The sequence below is a fragment of the Erinaceus europaeus genome, chromosome 5 (assembly GCF_950295315.1).
Source record: "Erinaceus europaeus chromosome 5, mEriEur2.1, whole genome shotgun sequence".
In the NCBI taxonomy this organism is placed as follows: Eukaryota; Metazoa; Chordata; class Mammalia; order Eulipotyphla; family Erinaceidae; genus Erinaceus; species Erinaceus europaeus.
In genome coordinates this window covers 64,432,764-64,446,875 of record NC_080166.1, presented here as the reverse complement: position 1 = coordinate 64,446,875, position 14,112 = coordinate 64,432,764, and the positions used below count along the sequence as shown (strand labels likewise).

General features: G+C 38.1%; 1 protein-coding gene across 1 annotated transcript in view; it reads right to left on the bottom strand.

Annotated features, from left to right (window-relative positions):
• Positions 1-14,112, bottom strand: part of KLHL1 (kelch like family member 1) — a 200,390-nt gene that overhangs the window by 22,288 nt on the left and 163,990 nt on the right. Inside the window, exon 7 of the mRNA XM_060191907.1 lies at positions 3,294-3,506. Within this exon, the coding sequence (XP_060047890.1) occupies positions 3,294-3,506 (213 nt within the window). The remainder of the gene's footprint in view (positions 1-3,293; positions 3,507-14,112) is intronic.

Here is a 14,112-nt window from a genome sequence, read left to right as displayed (position 1 = left end):
ATACCTCCTGGGGAACCCTTCCTCATTCCTGGCACATGGTAGGCGAGGCCGCTGCCTTGGGGGTGTTGCGCCTGCCCTTTCTCCCCGCTGAGCTCAGAGCCCCTTTAAAGCCTCTCGCGGGAAAAAAAAAAAAAAAAAAAAACTCTGGCAGAGAAAAGACTTCCCTGGGAACCCATCTGGGGACCTGGCATTCGGGAGGCTAGACCGCTGCTATGGGGCTGTTGCAATGCTGCAAGTATCTCCTCTTTTCTGTCTTCCTCTCTATCATCCCCTACCCCCTATCAGAGAAAGAGAGAGAGAGAGAGATGAGGGTGTGGAGATATGGAGGAGAGGGAAGGAGAGAAAATTGGGATGATAATGCCAAAGGAAAAAAAAATTGACTTGAGATTTCATAACGGTTTTACAAAGACTTCTGTGCTTGAGCCTAAGAAGTTCCAGATCTGATCCTTATCCCCACCATAAGCCAAAGCTAAACAGTACTCTGGTAAACATATTAACAAAAATAAGAATAATAACCAATGAAGTATGGCTATAATTTTCTGCAATTATTATATAAATGTAATTCAATATCTTAATTGTTCTCTCTCTTTTTTTTTTCCTCCAGGGTTAGTGCTGGGACTCAGTGGACACACTACAAATCCACTGCTAGCTTGCAGCCATTTTTTCCATTTATATTTATTGGCTAGGACAGAGAGATATCGAGAGAGAAAGGGTAGATAGAGAGGAGAAAGACAGACATACCTGCAGACCTGCAGGTGAGGAGTGGGGACTCTTAATTGGGATCCTTGTGCTAAACCAGGTGCACCACCATCTGGCTTCCTCTTAACGTTTTCATAAATCAGTCATCTAATAAAATTTGTTCTATTTATTTACTTTTTAATACTATTATTCTCTCTGTCTTGCCATTTCTAAGATATCTGAGCATGATTCTGTTTTAATAATTATAAGCACAAGTAATTCCACAGCTGGCCCATTATTTATATTGATTTTTTGATATCTTGATTTATGATTTACTGCTTTGCATTTGAAGTCGTCAATGTGTAGATAAAATGTAAATGCAGATGTGCTATTAAAAGGCATTTACTACGGAGGTGGAGAAGAACCATACTAATTCTGTGTCCCTCTACATTTCTTAAACTGCTCATTCTAATTTGTATTCCTATAACTTAAATTAGCTGTGATTATTTAAATCTAATTTTTCACCACAACTGCAATCCTACATTTCTAAACTGGATTATTTATACCTTCATTTATAAATGACATTTCCATACATTACATGGTAGTCTTAGAAGAGCATATGTGTATGAAAGTAATTAATAGAATTTATATCACGATATATATTAGCCAGAGAACTGATCGGCTCTGGTTTGTGTTGTTGCAGGGGGGTTGAACTTGGACTTCTTCAGAGCCTCAGGCATGAGAGGCTCTTTGCATAACCATTATGATATCTACCCCTGCCCCATTATACTCATTTTCCAAATATTTTACCAGAATAAATATGAAGTTTTAGAAGAACTTTTCAGTTTTTTTTTGTATGCGTATGAAAGTATGCACCTATTTGTACTCTACTGTCCCACTGTCAGTATCTATATGTTCAAATAGTACTGAACCAGAGAATGTTAAAATAAATGTCTAGTAAATCTTTTTAAAAATATTTTATTTATTTTCCTTGTTGATTGCCATTGTTGTTTTAATCATAGTTGTAGTTATTATTATTGTTGTTATTGCCAGATAGGACATAGAGAAATGGAGAAAGGAGTGGAAGACAGAGAGGGGGAGAGAAAGACAGACACCTGCAGACCTGCTCCACCGCCTGTGAAGCAACTCCCCTGCAGGTGGAGAGGCCCAGGGACTCAAATCAGGATCCTTACCCTGGTCCTTGAGCTTCACGCCATGTGTGCTTAACCTGCTGTGCAACAGCCCAACTCCTAAGTTTAGTAAACAGAATACCTTCCTTTATTTATACTTAGCCATAAATCTATATTCCATTATTGCTAAATAGTTAATAAATAAATAGTTTATTTATTTACTTATTTTCAAAAAGTTTAAATTTGAAAAAGCCTATTTCCTCAAGAGAATTTTATTCTTGCCACTGATTTAATTCTCAGCCACATAGTCTGAGAAAAAATGTAATACACAGCACACAATTCGCTTCTATTAATTATACCCCCTTGCTGCACAGATATACAGGATGTAATTTCATAGTAAGAGGAACATAGTTATTCCTCACCCTCAAGGAGTTTTCTGTGTCTGGTTATTACTAAAGTAAAAAAAAGAGATAGCCAAATTACTCACGTGTGGAGTCTTCAAAAACAAGGAACCACTTGGGATTTTTCCTTTTAACTTGGATAATAATAACCGTTACAGTTAGAGTTGGAGTTTTATTTGCTATTCTCAGTACCAAATCAATATTATAGAGCTTTCATGGCCATAGAGTACGAGAAAGTAAAAGCATTGTGGTATTATGACATTAGAAGTTTTGAAGTTATGCAAGGCAACATGTTGTTAAACCAAGTCTTAAATCAATCAACCTTTCTATGCCAACTTCTATGCAATAACCATTTTTAGAAAGAGTTAGAAAAGGGCCTGTATTTTCCCCACTGACTTTTATTATAAAAAATACAGTTCTCATAAGTCAGTTTTACACTAATAAAGGTATAAAGTAGAAATCCATAATTTATAATTCTTGAAAAGAGTATACGATAAATAAATTAGGATGAAAAGAATGAATAAAATATCCAACTTAAAGATAATTTATAAATTTAAGCAATTATTTAAAACTAACTTACATTTTAAAATATATTAAGGGGAAATATAAAGATTACTTGAGACTCTTGTGAAAAAAAAGTGGAACTTGGGGGCTGGTAGTGGTGTATCAGTTAAACGCACATATTGTACTATGTGCAAAACACCAAGTTCGAGGCCCTGCTCCCCACCTGCAAGGAGAACACTTCATGAGCAGTCAAGTAGGTTTGCAGGTGTCTATCTTTTCTCTCCTTATGTCCCCTTCCCTTTCAATTTATCTCTGCCCTGTTAAATAACAGTAAAGTAGAAAGAAGAAAAAAAAGGCCACTAGGAGCAGTGGATCTTTAGTGCTGGCACTGAGCCCCACTGATAACCCTGGCAGCAAAATTTTAAAAAGTAGTTTTTTAAGCAAATATTTCTGAATGAATGGAAAAGACGGGGGGGTCAAATATAACAAAGAAGAAAGCATGTATGTAAGAGATTTAAAATATTGGCTCTATATCATTTGCATTGTCTCTTCACATCTGACTATTTCATGGGAGTCTTACCTCTCAACATAGTCTAGGAGCCGGGAGCAGTGATTTGAAGCAGGTGCGTCATGGCCTCCAACTGCATAAAGAAAGCCATCACATGTGGCCACTCCAACACCACCTCTCCGCTTGCACATGGGAGCACACATGTTCCATTTATTTGTGTGAGGATCATAATATTCCATTGAACTCAAACAAGAACTTCCATCACGACCTCCGACTGAATACAACCTGAAAACATAGTGGAAATCCATGATTCAGTCTTACAGTTTGGATGACAAAATGTAGAAAAGAATATTTAATAATAAGGATTCATTCACAATATGACCCTTTCTTGTTATACTTACACATACCCAGGATTCCCATAACTCTATTTTCAGAATATGAGATGGAACCATAATTTTTTTTCATTTTCATTGTTTTTAAAGTATGTAGTTATTTGATGTAGAGAAATTGAGCATTGGAGAGGAGATCTAAACATTAAATGGAGAAAGAATTTTCAACAACTGGTGTTGAAAAAAATCTGTTGAAATAAGCAAATGAATGGAACCACATATACCACACCATACACAGAAGTCAGCTCAGAATGGATCAAAGATGTAGCTATTAGATCAAAAATTACCACAAACATAAAACACTGACATAATACATCACAATCTATGCTTCAGAATGTCCAATAGCATAGAAAATATAAACCAACTACATCAAACTGAGGAGCTTTGGCACAACAAAGTGGGAGGATGGAATTTGGAGGAAACATGGTATGTTATTAATACAAAAGGAGAAGGTAGAATACTAGGTAATCTAACTTATAAGTGGGATTTAAGAAACAAATACAGAAAAGTGAAATTTGTATTGGGTGTGGTGTATCACACCAAAGCAAAGACTCTGGAAAAGGGAGAGATGGAGAGGGTGTTCAGTCCTGGTGCATGATGGGGGAAAAGGACCTCAGAATTTTGCAGATACTTATCATAGGGGGGAGGGGGAATGCGATTGTATCTATTTCCAACAACTATACTATAAGCCATTAACTCTGACAAAATGACAAAATAAAAAGATTTCATAATTTTAAGTCTTGTATGCTTTTAAAATAATTCTTCATCATGATAAGCTGTTTCTGATTGCCCAAGTGTCCCCTTTATGAGTAAAATGCCTCTTTGCTTGATTACTGACAAGTTGTCAACTCTCAAACTTGAACTATATTGATATTCACCAGTAGGAGCATTCTAAGGACAAGTATTGGGCTATTTAGCTTCCAAAGACCCCCTCAAGTGGATTAATTCACTCAAAAATATTTATCATTCTAAACAGTTCATGAAATTTTAATTTATTTCTGTTTTATTTAAATTGAGGGTTTAACTCCAAAAAGACGTATAATATTGAGACACTGTTAACACGTAAGCATTTCCATAGGAGACAAAGTCTCTGGCATAGAATTTGCATATAACAAATCCTTTCTCTCTATTTTCTATCGTTGACTAAGTTGTGTTTCTGGTAATAAGACTTCTGCAATAAAAAATCATATGTTTTGATTCACTGAAGTTACTGAAGAACATGAATATATATAGATATATGGCTAACTATATAAAAAGTATTGATAATTAAACTCACTGTCTATATTAAATGAAAAAAGCAGCCTGTTTTCACACACTTTCTCATGAAAATAAAATGTCTTACTCTCCATGGAGATAATATTTCTATCCCTAGCACCACATGGGAGCATCAAGGATGGCATGAGGATAAATAGTGCCATGGCTTATGAAGATGTGCTATCTCTCCTTTCTGCCTCTGCCTCTCTCCTATTTCTGTCTATCTTCTAATAAAAATAAGAAAAAAATTGGCCTTGAGCTGGTGAAGTAGACCATTTAGATAAATAAAATATTGTTTTGTCATATGTATGACTCAGGTTTGAGACTGGTTCCACCTCATTAATGGAAGCTTTTTTGGTGCTGTGGTCTCTTCACTCTCTCTCCCTCTTTCCCTCTTTGTCACAAAGAAAGGAAGATAGGAAGGAAGGAAGGAAGGAAGGAAGGAAGGAAGGAAGGAAGGGAAAAAAGAGAGAGAAAGAAATAAAATAAAAGAAAGAAGGAAGGAAAGAAGGAAGGAAGGAAGGAAGGAAGAAAGAAAGAAAGAAAGAAAGAAAGAAAGAAAGAAAGAAAGAAAGAGAAGAAAGTTGAAAGTTGGACCTGAGAGGTCACTAAATGGTACTTCACATCTGTAAGGTCTTGGATTCATTTTCAGAGACCTACTAGCTAGCTACAAAATGGAGACCACCCAACTCTTCATGTGCACTGTAACAGCCTTTAGGTTCATGATTACTCAACAACTTGTAGGAGCACTGAGTAGGAACATTCCAAGCTGCCCCACTCCAAAGATAACCTTATCAAAGCAAGGACTGCAAAAGTTGAATAAGGGCAAGAGACTGGCAAACTTTAACGATGACTCTTTCATCACTATCAGGTCACCCCATCAGCTGGGGCCCTATTCAGGGAGTCCTGAGATTCCCAAACAGATATGAAGGGCCTAGACCTCCAATAAATCCCTCTCTCCATTGTTACCAGTCATCTCTATCAGCAACAACACAATAGACCCCTTTGTGGGCCCCCATAGGACCTTGCTCCCAACGTGGATCAAAAACGGTAGAGAATGTTCCATCCTCCAAAAGGAGGCTGGACAACATACTCTATGTTCCGCTTGAGGAATTCTCTGCTTTTTTCCCTCCAGCCTTCACTTTATATATCACTTTTTATATATGTCACTGCACCACAATATCTGTGAACAGTTTTGTTGTATTTTCATAATTTACCAGGTAAATCTGTAGTTGTACTGGCAAAAGATGACATACTTAACCACTTAGTGCCGGGTTAGTGTCGCCAGAGAGAGAGGAGACTAGGAACTTGTGGCTGAGTGGGAACGCAAAACTGCAATGCTGCCTTTATTGATCTGCATTTATATCTTCTGAAGTGGAAGTGGCAGGTTGGAAAAGGATAGGGGGTGGGGAAAAGAAAAGAGTGCAAAAGTAGCAAGCTTCCATCTAACTAGTGGGGATTAAACCAATGCCCTGCAGGCAGGGCAGGTCTCCAGCTATTGTGAAGATTCTAACCAGTGGGGATTAAACCAATACCCTACATACAGGGTGGGTCTCATGCAAAACAATGATTATGTAAATAGACTACTGCATTAAGCAATGCAGGAGAGCTGGCATAATGACCAACAACTTGGCTTTATGTATTTCATTGAAAAACCAGTCACATGCTTCATAAAATTTAGCACTCATTAATTTTAAGGCATGTAATAATTTTTTTTTCATAACAATGGTATTGTAAGTAATCTAAACTCAAGAGGGCTATTCACCATCTTGTACTACTCTTTATTGGGAAGATTATTCAAAACATTATCCAGAGAGGCAACAATTAGTTTAGAATGACACATTAGTGAGATGAAAAATTAAAACAAGAAGAAAAAGTCATGTTAGTAGAAATGAGAAAAAAACTATCAATTGTCAGAGGGTGATGTTGAAACAATTTTCTGTTTTGGGTCTCATGTGAAAGATCACTTTCTAGTGATTATCTTTCTTTTATTTTCTTTTTGTTTTTTTGACACCTGCAGACCTGCTTCACTGCCTGTGAAGGGACTCCCCTGTAGGTAGGGAGCCAGGGGCACAAAGCCGGATTCTTTCGCGGGTCCTTGTGCTTTGTGTCATGTGCGCTTAACTACTGTGCTACCGCCCAATGTAATTATGTTTCTGTCTGTGTAAAACAGGAAAAGCAACAAGACAATAACAGGCAGTCATCAGACTATAGAATTTTGAGGACATTAAAAAATTCCTGCAAGTGCATTGGCACGCACCTGGAAGAATGCACATGTTACCATGCATGAGGTCAGGGGTTAAAGCCCCATTCATGGTGAAGCAGTGCTGCAAGTCTGCATATCTACTCTCCCTCTCCCTCTCTCTCACTCTCTCTCTAACTCTCCTTCTATCTCATTTCTTTGCTACTAATGCTTCACTGGAGCTTTATATCTGCACTATTTGACTACTCTCAGAAGGCAGATTCCTCTTTCCCAAAGCTGAAGAGTGAAAGCAAAGCATTCTGGGGAAGAAGGAAAATGGTGAGCATGGCAAATTTGGTGGCGTCCTTTTACATGATGGTGGAAATGGACTAAGTTGGAAGTGAGGGTGTTATTTAAACTATCATGGGGAAATTGTACCCACATACAAATAACTGTACTGTAAACCATTAACACCACCCCACCCATAAAATTATAAAAATAAAATAGGCTGAGAATATGAATAGGCTGTTCTCTAATGATATACATCATAATACCTAATGATATACATAGATCCTTAGATATGTGAAAATATTCCACTTGTTAGATAACTATAGTTTAGAAGCCACTGCACCATGAGAATCTCTAATATCAACAAAGTAGTAAATGACAAGTGTTAGCAAGGTAGTGAAGAATAAGTAATCTGGGAGAGCGGGCTTTGGTGCACCCAGTTAAGTGCACACATTTCTATGCACAAAGAACCAGGATTGAGCCCCCATTCCTGACCTTCAGGGGATACCCTTCATTAAAGGTAAAGCAGGACTACAAGTATCTATCTTTCTCTCTCATTATCTCCCCTCCTCTCTCAGTTTTTCTCAGTACTCTTAAAATGGATGAAAGAAAGAAAGAAAATGAAAAAATGGCCACCAGGAGCAGTGGATTCATAATGCTGGCCCAGAGTCCCAGCAATAACCCTGGTGGCAAAAAAAAAAGAAGAAAAATAACAACAGAGACATAGAGACATATGGGATGACCTCAAAAGAAGTAACAGAGGTGTTATTGGCCTATCAGAAGGAGAGAGGAAGGGCAAGAAAGCATCCTTCAAGAAATAATAGCTGAAAATTTTCCCAGCCTAAGCAACAGAAAGGAAATTAAGATTCAAGAGGCCTAGAGAGGCCTAAATATAACCAATCCACACCAGAAGACACCAAGACACATCAGAGCTACAATGGGGAAAAAGTACTGATAAAGAAAGGATCCTGAAGGCTGCAAGAGAAAAGCATAATGCAACATACAGAGGAAAACCCAAGGGGTGTTAGTATGCTTCTGGTTCTGCTTCTGGGATCTCTTCTGTTACATTGCTTGACTTTGTGGTCTATTTACATGATCTTTCTGTTACATTGGTTTGTTCTCACTCCCCCTGCCTCCGGGAGATTTGGTTTAGCCCTTGCTAGTTTCGTGCTTCTTCCTTCTCCACACCCCCTACCTTAGGTACTTCCTGAGTTCCTGCCCCTGCCGCCAGAGGAGAAAGATGCAGGACAGAACTTGTGGAGATTAGATTAGTTTTTTGAATTGTTTGCTCGTGAATAAAGAAATACTGCTTCTCTGCTCAGCCATGTGTCCCTGGTCTTAGTCTTCCACCCACGAAGCTAGCCCGGCATACTAGCACCCCGAACACTGACCACAAAGGGGCAGAGCTAAGATGGAGATTTGAAGACAACACCCGGCATATGCTCTGAAAGGAGGTGGCTTTAAACCTGGGAATTTTGGGTGAGGACAGGATTTTGAGGCCAGCGATGGAAGAAGTGTGCAGAAGAGGTCAAAGTGGAACTAAGGCAGAGCCATATGAACCTGACAAACAGAGGCTTAAAAGGGCAAAGGAATTGTGAATTTTACTCTTCCCTGCCAACCCCACCCAAGACCAATTCCCAGGTCAGAGCAGTAAAGGAACCAACCACATATAAGGAGGCCCTCCTTAGGAGTTAATCTCATTAGCAAGATTCCAAGCTCAGCAGGGAGTCATCCAAAGGAGGAGGGAATCTTTCCCAAGCCAAGGGTTACCCCCACATTTTTTTTTTGAAGGGGATTGGAACTCTGAGTGGTTGACTACCTGGACTAATCATTGCCTGTGCTGGGGCTGTGAGAATAATATCCTTCAGTTTCACTTGGGTTTAATTTACCTCTCTTTCTTCTTTCTATCTCTTGAGTTTGTTTGATAGTTGAGTCTTATAATTGTTTAATTGTCTTATAATTGTTTATTTGCACTTTGTTTAAGAGGGAGAGGGAGGTTGTGTACAGCTAATCTGAAATAGTTCTGTAGTGTTTTCATCATGGAGGGATGTTGGATTTTGTACACGTATATTCACAGCAGCACAATTCATAATAGCCAAAACATGGAAACAACTCAGGTGTCCAACAACAGATGAATGGCTGAGAGAGTTGTGGTACATATACTCAATGAAATACTACTCAGCTATTAAGAATAACAAACCCACCTTCTCTAATCCACCTTGGATGGAACTAGAAGAAATTATGTTAATTGAAGTAAGTCAGAAATAGAAAGACGAGTATGGGATGATTCCACTCATGAACAGAAGTTAAGAAGGAAGAACTGACAGGGAAAAGCACAGTAGAATTTGACTGAGTTTTTAGTATTTCACCAAAGTAAAAAACTCTGGGTGGAGGGTGAGGGTTAATTTTCAAGTTCACTATAGGGGGTTGGGGGTAGGGACACAGACCTTTGGTTTCAGGAATGGTGTTAATATATACTCTTATTAATTTTTTAAAAACATTTTTTATCTTTATTTATTTGTTGGATAGAGAAAGCCAGAAATCAAGAGGGAAGGGGTGATAGAGAGGGAGAGACAGAGAGATACCTGCAGTACTACTTTACCACTCAAAAAGCATTCCCCCTGCAACTGGGGACTGGGGGCTCGAACCTGGGCCCTTGCACATTATAACATGTGTGCTCTACCAGGTGCACCACCACACAGACCACCATTCCTATTAAGTTATAATCTTATAAATCACTATTTAATAATTATGAGAGGGGAACATAGATTAAAAGTCTCTAACTTTTTGCTGTATATATTCCTTCAGTCTAAGCACTTAAGGTTTCTAATTGGTAACCTGATTAAAATGTAACAGTGGGCTCAAATTGTTTTTAGATTTCCAAAAATGATTATTAATTTGAAATATTAAATCATCTATAGTCTAAGACAAGGGAGACCAGAAACAACTCGTTGTGTCAATATATAAGATACAACTATATGTAAATAGCATTAAATGGCATAAATCATGGGAAGGTCTTCTATGATACAGCAAATCCTAAACATGGGATTTCCAAAGTAAACCAAGTTCCCAAATAATTCAGTTAAAATAATAACTTATCTATTGCCTTCTTAAATTCTAAGACAGCAGGAACCTTCCCCCAGTCTCTATAAAACCCATATTTCTCCAGTCCTGAAACCTCCGGGGCATGGCTGATTTCCTGCATGCTTTGTTCAGGCTATACCATTTGATACTGCATATGCTGATCTCAACAAAAATCAATGCAACCAGTACCACTTGACACATACCACTTCAGATTGTGTATAGGGATGCCAGGCGTGGAATACCAGGCGTGGAATGCCAGGCTCCAGTATACTGCCACTACGTTGCAGATGCTACCATGAAACCAACCTGACTTCATCAGACAGATAACTTTACCACTTTCCCTAGAACTCCATCTCTCCAGAGCCCTGGCCCACTAGGGAAAGATTGAAACAAACTAGGAGTATGGATGGACCTACCAATGCCAATGTCCAGTAGAAAAGCAATTACAGTAGCCAGACCTTACACCTTCTTCTCCTCATAATGATTCTGGGTCCATGCTCCCAGAGGAATAAAGAACAGTAAAACTTCCAATGGAGGGGATGGGATACGGAACTTTGATGGTGGGAATTTTGTGGAATTGTACCCCTCTTATCCTACAGTTTTGTTGATCATTATTAAATCAGTAAAAAATAATAAAGATAAATAAATGTTACAAAAATAGTAATAGTTGGAAAATTCCTTAAGATAGTGGAGTCCATATATAGTAAACCTACAGCCAACATCATACTCAATGGTGAAAATCTGGAAGTATTCCCTCTTAGAGCAAGTACTAGACAGGGCTGCCCACTATTACTATTACTATTCAATATAGTGATGGAAGTTCTTGCCCTAGAAATAAGGCAAGAGCAGGAATTAAATGGCTACAGATTGGAAGGGAAGAAGTCAAACTCTCCCTATTTGCAGATGATATGATAGTATACATGGAAAAACCTAAATAATCCAGCAGAAACCTTCTGGAAATTATCATGCAAAATATCAAGGTGTTAGGCTACAAAATTAACTTACAGCAGTTAGTGGCATTCCATTACAGAAAAAAACACCAAGTCAGACGAAAAAGATATGCAGAAATCACTTCCATTCACTATCGCAGGAAAATTAATAAAATATCTAGGAACAAACCTAATCAAATATATGAAAAATTTGGATACAGAAAACTATGAGTCTCTATTCAAGGAAATAGAAAATGGTACACAGAAGTAGAAAGATACTTCATGCTCATGGATTGGAAGAATTAACATAATCAAAATGAATAGTTTATCCAGAGCCATAAACAAATTTAATGCAATACCCATCAGGGTCCCACCCACTGTCTTTAAGAGAATAGAACAAAAATTATCATTTATCTGGTACCAGAAGACACCTAGAATTGCCAAAACAATCTTTAGAAAAAGAAATGGAGGCATCAATTTCCCAGACTTCAAACAATATTATAAGGCCATCATAATTAAAACTACCTGGTACTGGGACAAAAATAGATATACAGATAAGTGGAACAGAACTGAAGGCTCAGAAATAAACCTCCACATTTATGACCATCTAATTTTTGAAAATCAGGCCCAAGCTATTGAATGGAGACAGGAGGGCCTCTTAATAAATGATGCTGGGAAAATTGGGTTGAAACATGCAGAAGAATGAAAGTGAACCGCTATATCTCACCAGAAACAAAAGTAAACACCAAATGGATCATAGATCTGGATGTTAGACCTGAAACTAACAGATACTTAGAAGAAAGTATTCTCTTTCCTGTCTAAATCTCAAGGGCAACTTTAATGATACAAATTAAATTGCAAGGTATAACATCTAAAAATAAACTAACGGGACTACAACAAATTGAAAAGCTTCTGCACAGTAAAAGAAACCATTATCCAAACATAGAGACCCCTCACAGAATGGATGAAAATCTTTTCATGCCTTACACCCGATGAGATGCTAATAACCAAAATATAAAGAGCTCACCAAATTTAGCATAAAAAAAGCAAATGACCCCATTCAAAAGTATGCAGAGGTTATGAACAGAATATTCACTACAGAACATATAAAAAAAAGCCAAGGCATATGAAAAATTGCACCAAATCACTGATGGTCAGAGATATGTAAATAAAGACAATGAGAGAACACCTCATCCCTGTGAGAATGTCATACAGTAGAAACAATAGCAACCTGGAGTCAGGCAGGCGCAGCGGGTTAAGTGCATGTGTTGCAAAGCGCAAGAACCAGTGTAAGGATCCCAGTTTGAGCCCCCGGCTCCCCACCTGCAGGGGAGTCGCCCTTCAGGAGGTGAAGCAGGTTTGCAGGTGTCTATCTTTCTCTCCCCTTCTCTGTCTTCCCCTTCTCTCTCCATTTCTCTCTGTTCTATCCAACAACAACAACATTAATAACCACAACAAGGGCAGCAAAAGGGAAAATAAATATTTTAAAAAATGTTAAAAAGCAACAATAGCAACAACAAATGCTAGAGGTTGTGGGGACAAAGGAACCTTCCTGCACTATTGGTGGGAATATACATTGGCCCAATCCCTGTGGAAAGCAGTCAGGGGAACTCTCACAAGGCTTGAAATTGACCTTCCATATGACCCAGTAATTCCTCTCCTAGGGATATATCCTAAGGATTCAATCACACCCATCCAAAAAGATATAAGTACATCTCTGTTCACAGCAGCACAATTCTTAATAGCCAAGACCTGGAAACAACCCAGGTGTCCAACAACAGAGGAGAGGCTGAGAAAGTTGTGGTATATATACACAATGGAATACTACTCAGCTATTAAGAATAATGAACCCACTTTCTTTGACAAATCTTAGATGGAGCTAGAAGGAACTATGTTAAATGAGATAAGCCAGAAAGACAAAGATGAGTAAGGAATGATCCCACTCATAAACAGAAGTTGAGAAGAAAGAACAGACAGGGAAAAGCAAAATAGAATTTGACTGAGTTTGCAGTATTTCACTAAAATAAAAAACTCTGGGGGAGTGATTTGGGGAAGAATAGATTTTCAGCTCTACACTAGGGGGCTGGGGTAGGGACATAGACCTTTAGTGGTAAGAATTGTGTTTATATATTCTCCTGTTAACCTACAGACTTATAATTTATTAGTTAATCAATATGAGAGGGGAAAATAGATTACATGTCTTAATCTTCTTAATGCACAGACTTCAGTTCTGAGTATATATTCCTTTAATCTAAGCACTACAGTTTTCAAATGAGTAGACTGATTGAGTTTTAAAATCGGGCTTAAGTTGTTAAAGCATTTCTAATAATAACTTTTTCTTGAAGTACTAAATCATTTATAATCTTAGACCAAAGAGACCAGAAGTAACCGGTCTTGTCAGTATACAAGATATAGTTATTTGTAAATAGCATTAAATGACACATGCTAGGTCTGTTATAGTACAGTAAATCTCAACCATGGGATTCTCAAAGTAAATTAAGTTTCAAAATAACTTGGTTATAATAATAATTATCTATTGCCTTCTTAAACCTAAGACAGCAAGGAACCTTCTTCATTCTGTGTAAAGCTGTATTTCTCCCCATCCAGGAACCCCTAGGGCTTTGCTCATTTTTCTTCATGCTTCTCTTGATCCATCCATACCATTTGCTACTGCGTCTGCTGATCTCAACCAAAACAATGCACCCTGTGCCATCTCGACATGTTTCACTTAGGACTGTGTCTAGAGATGCCAGGCCTGCGAGGTC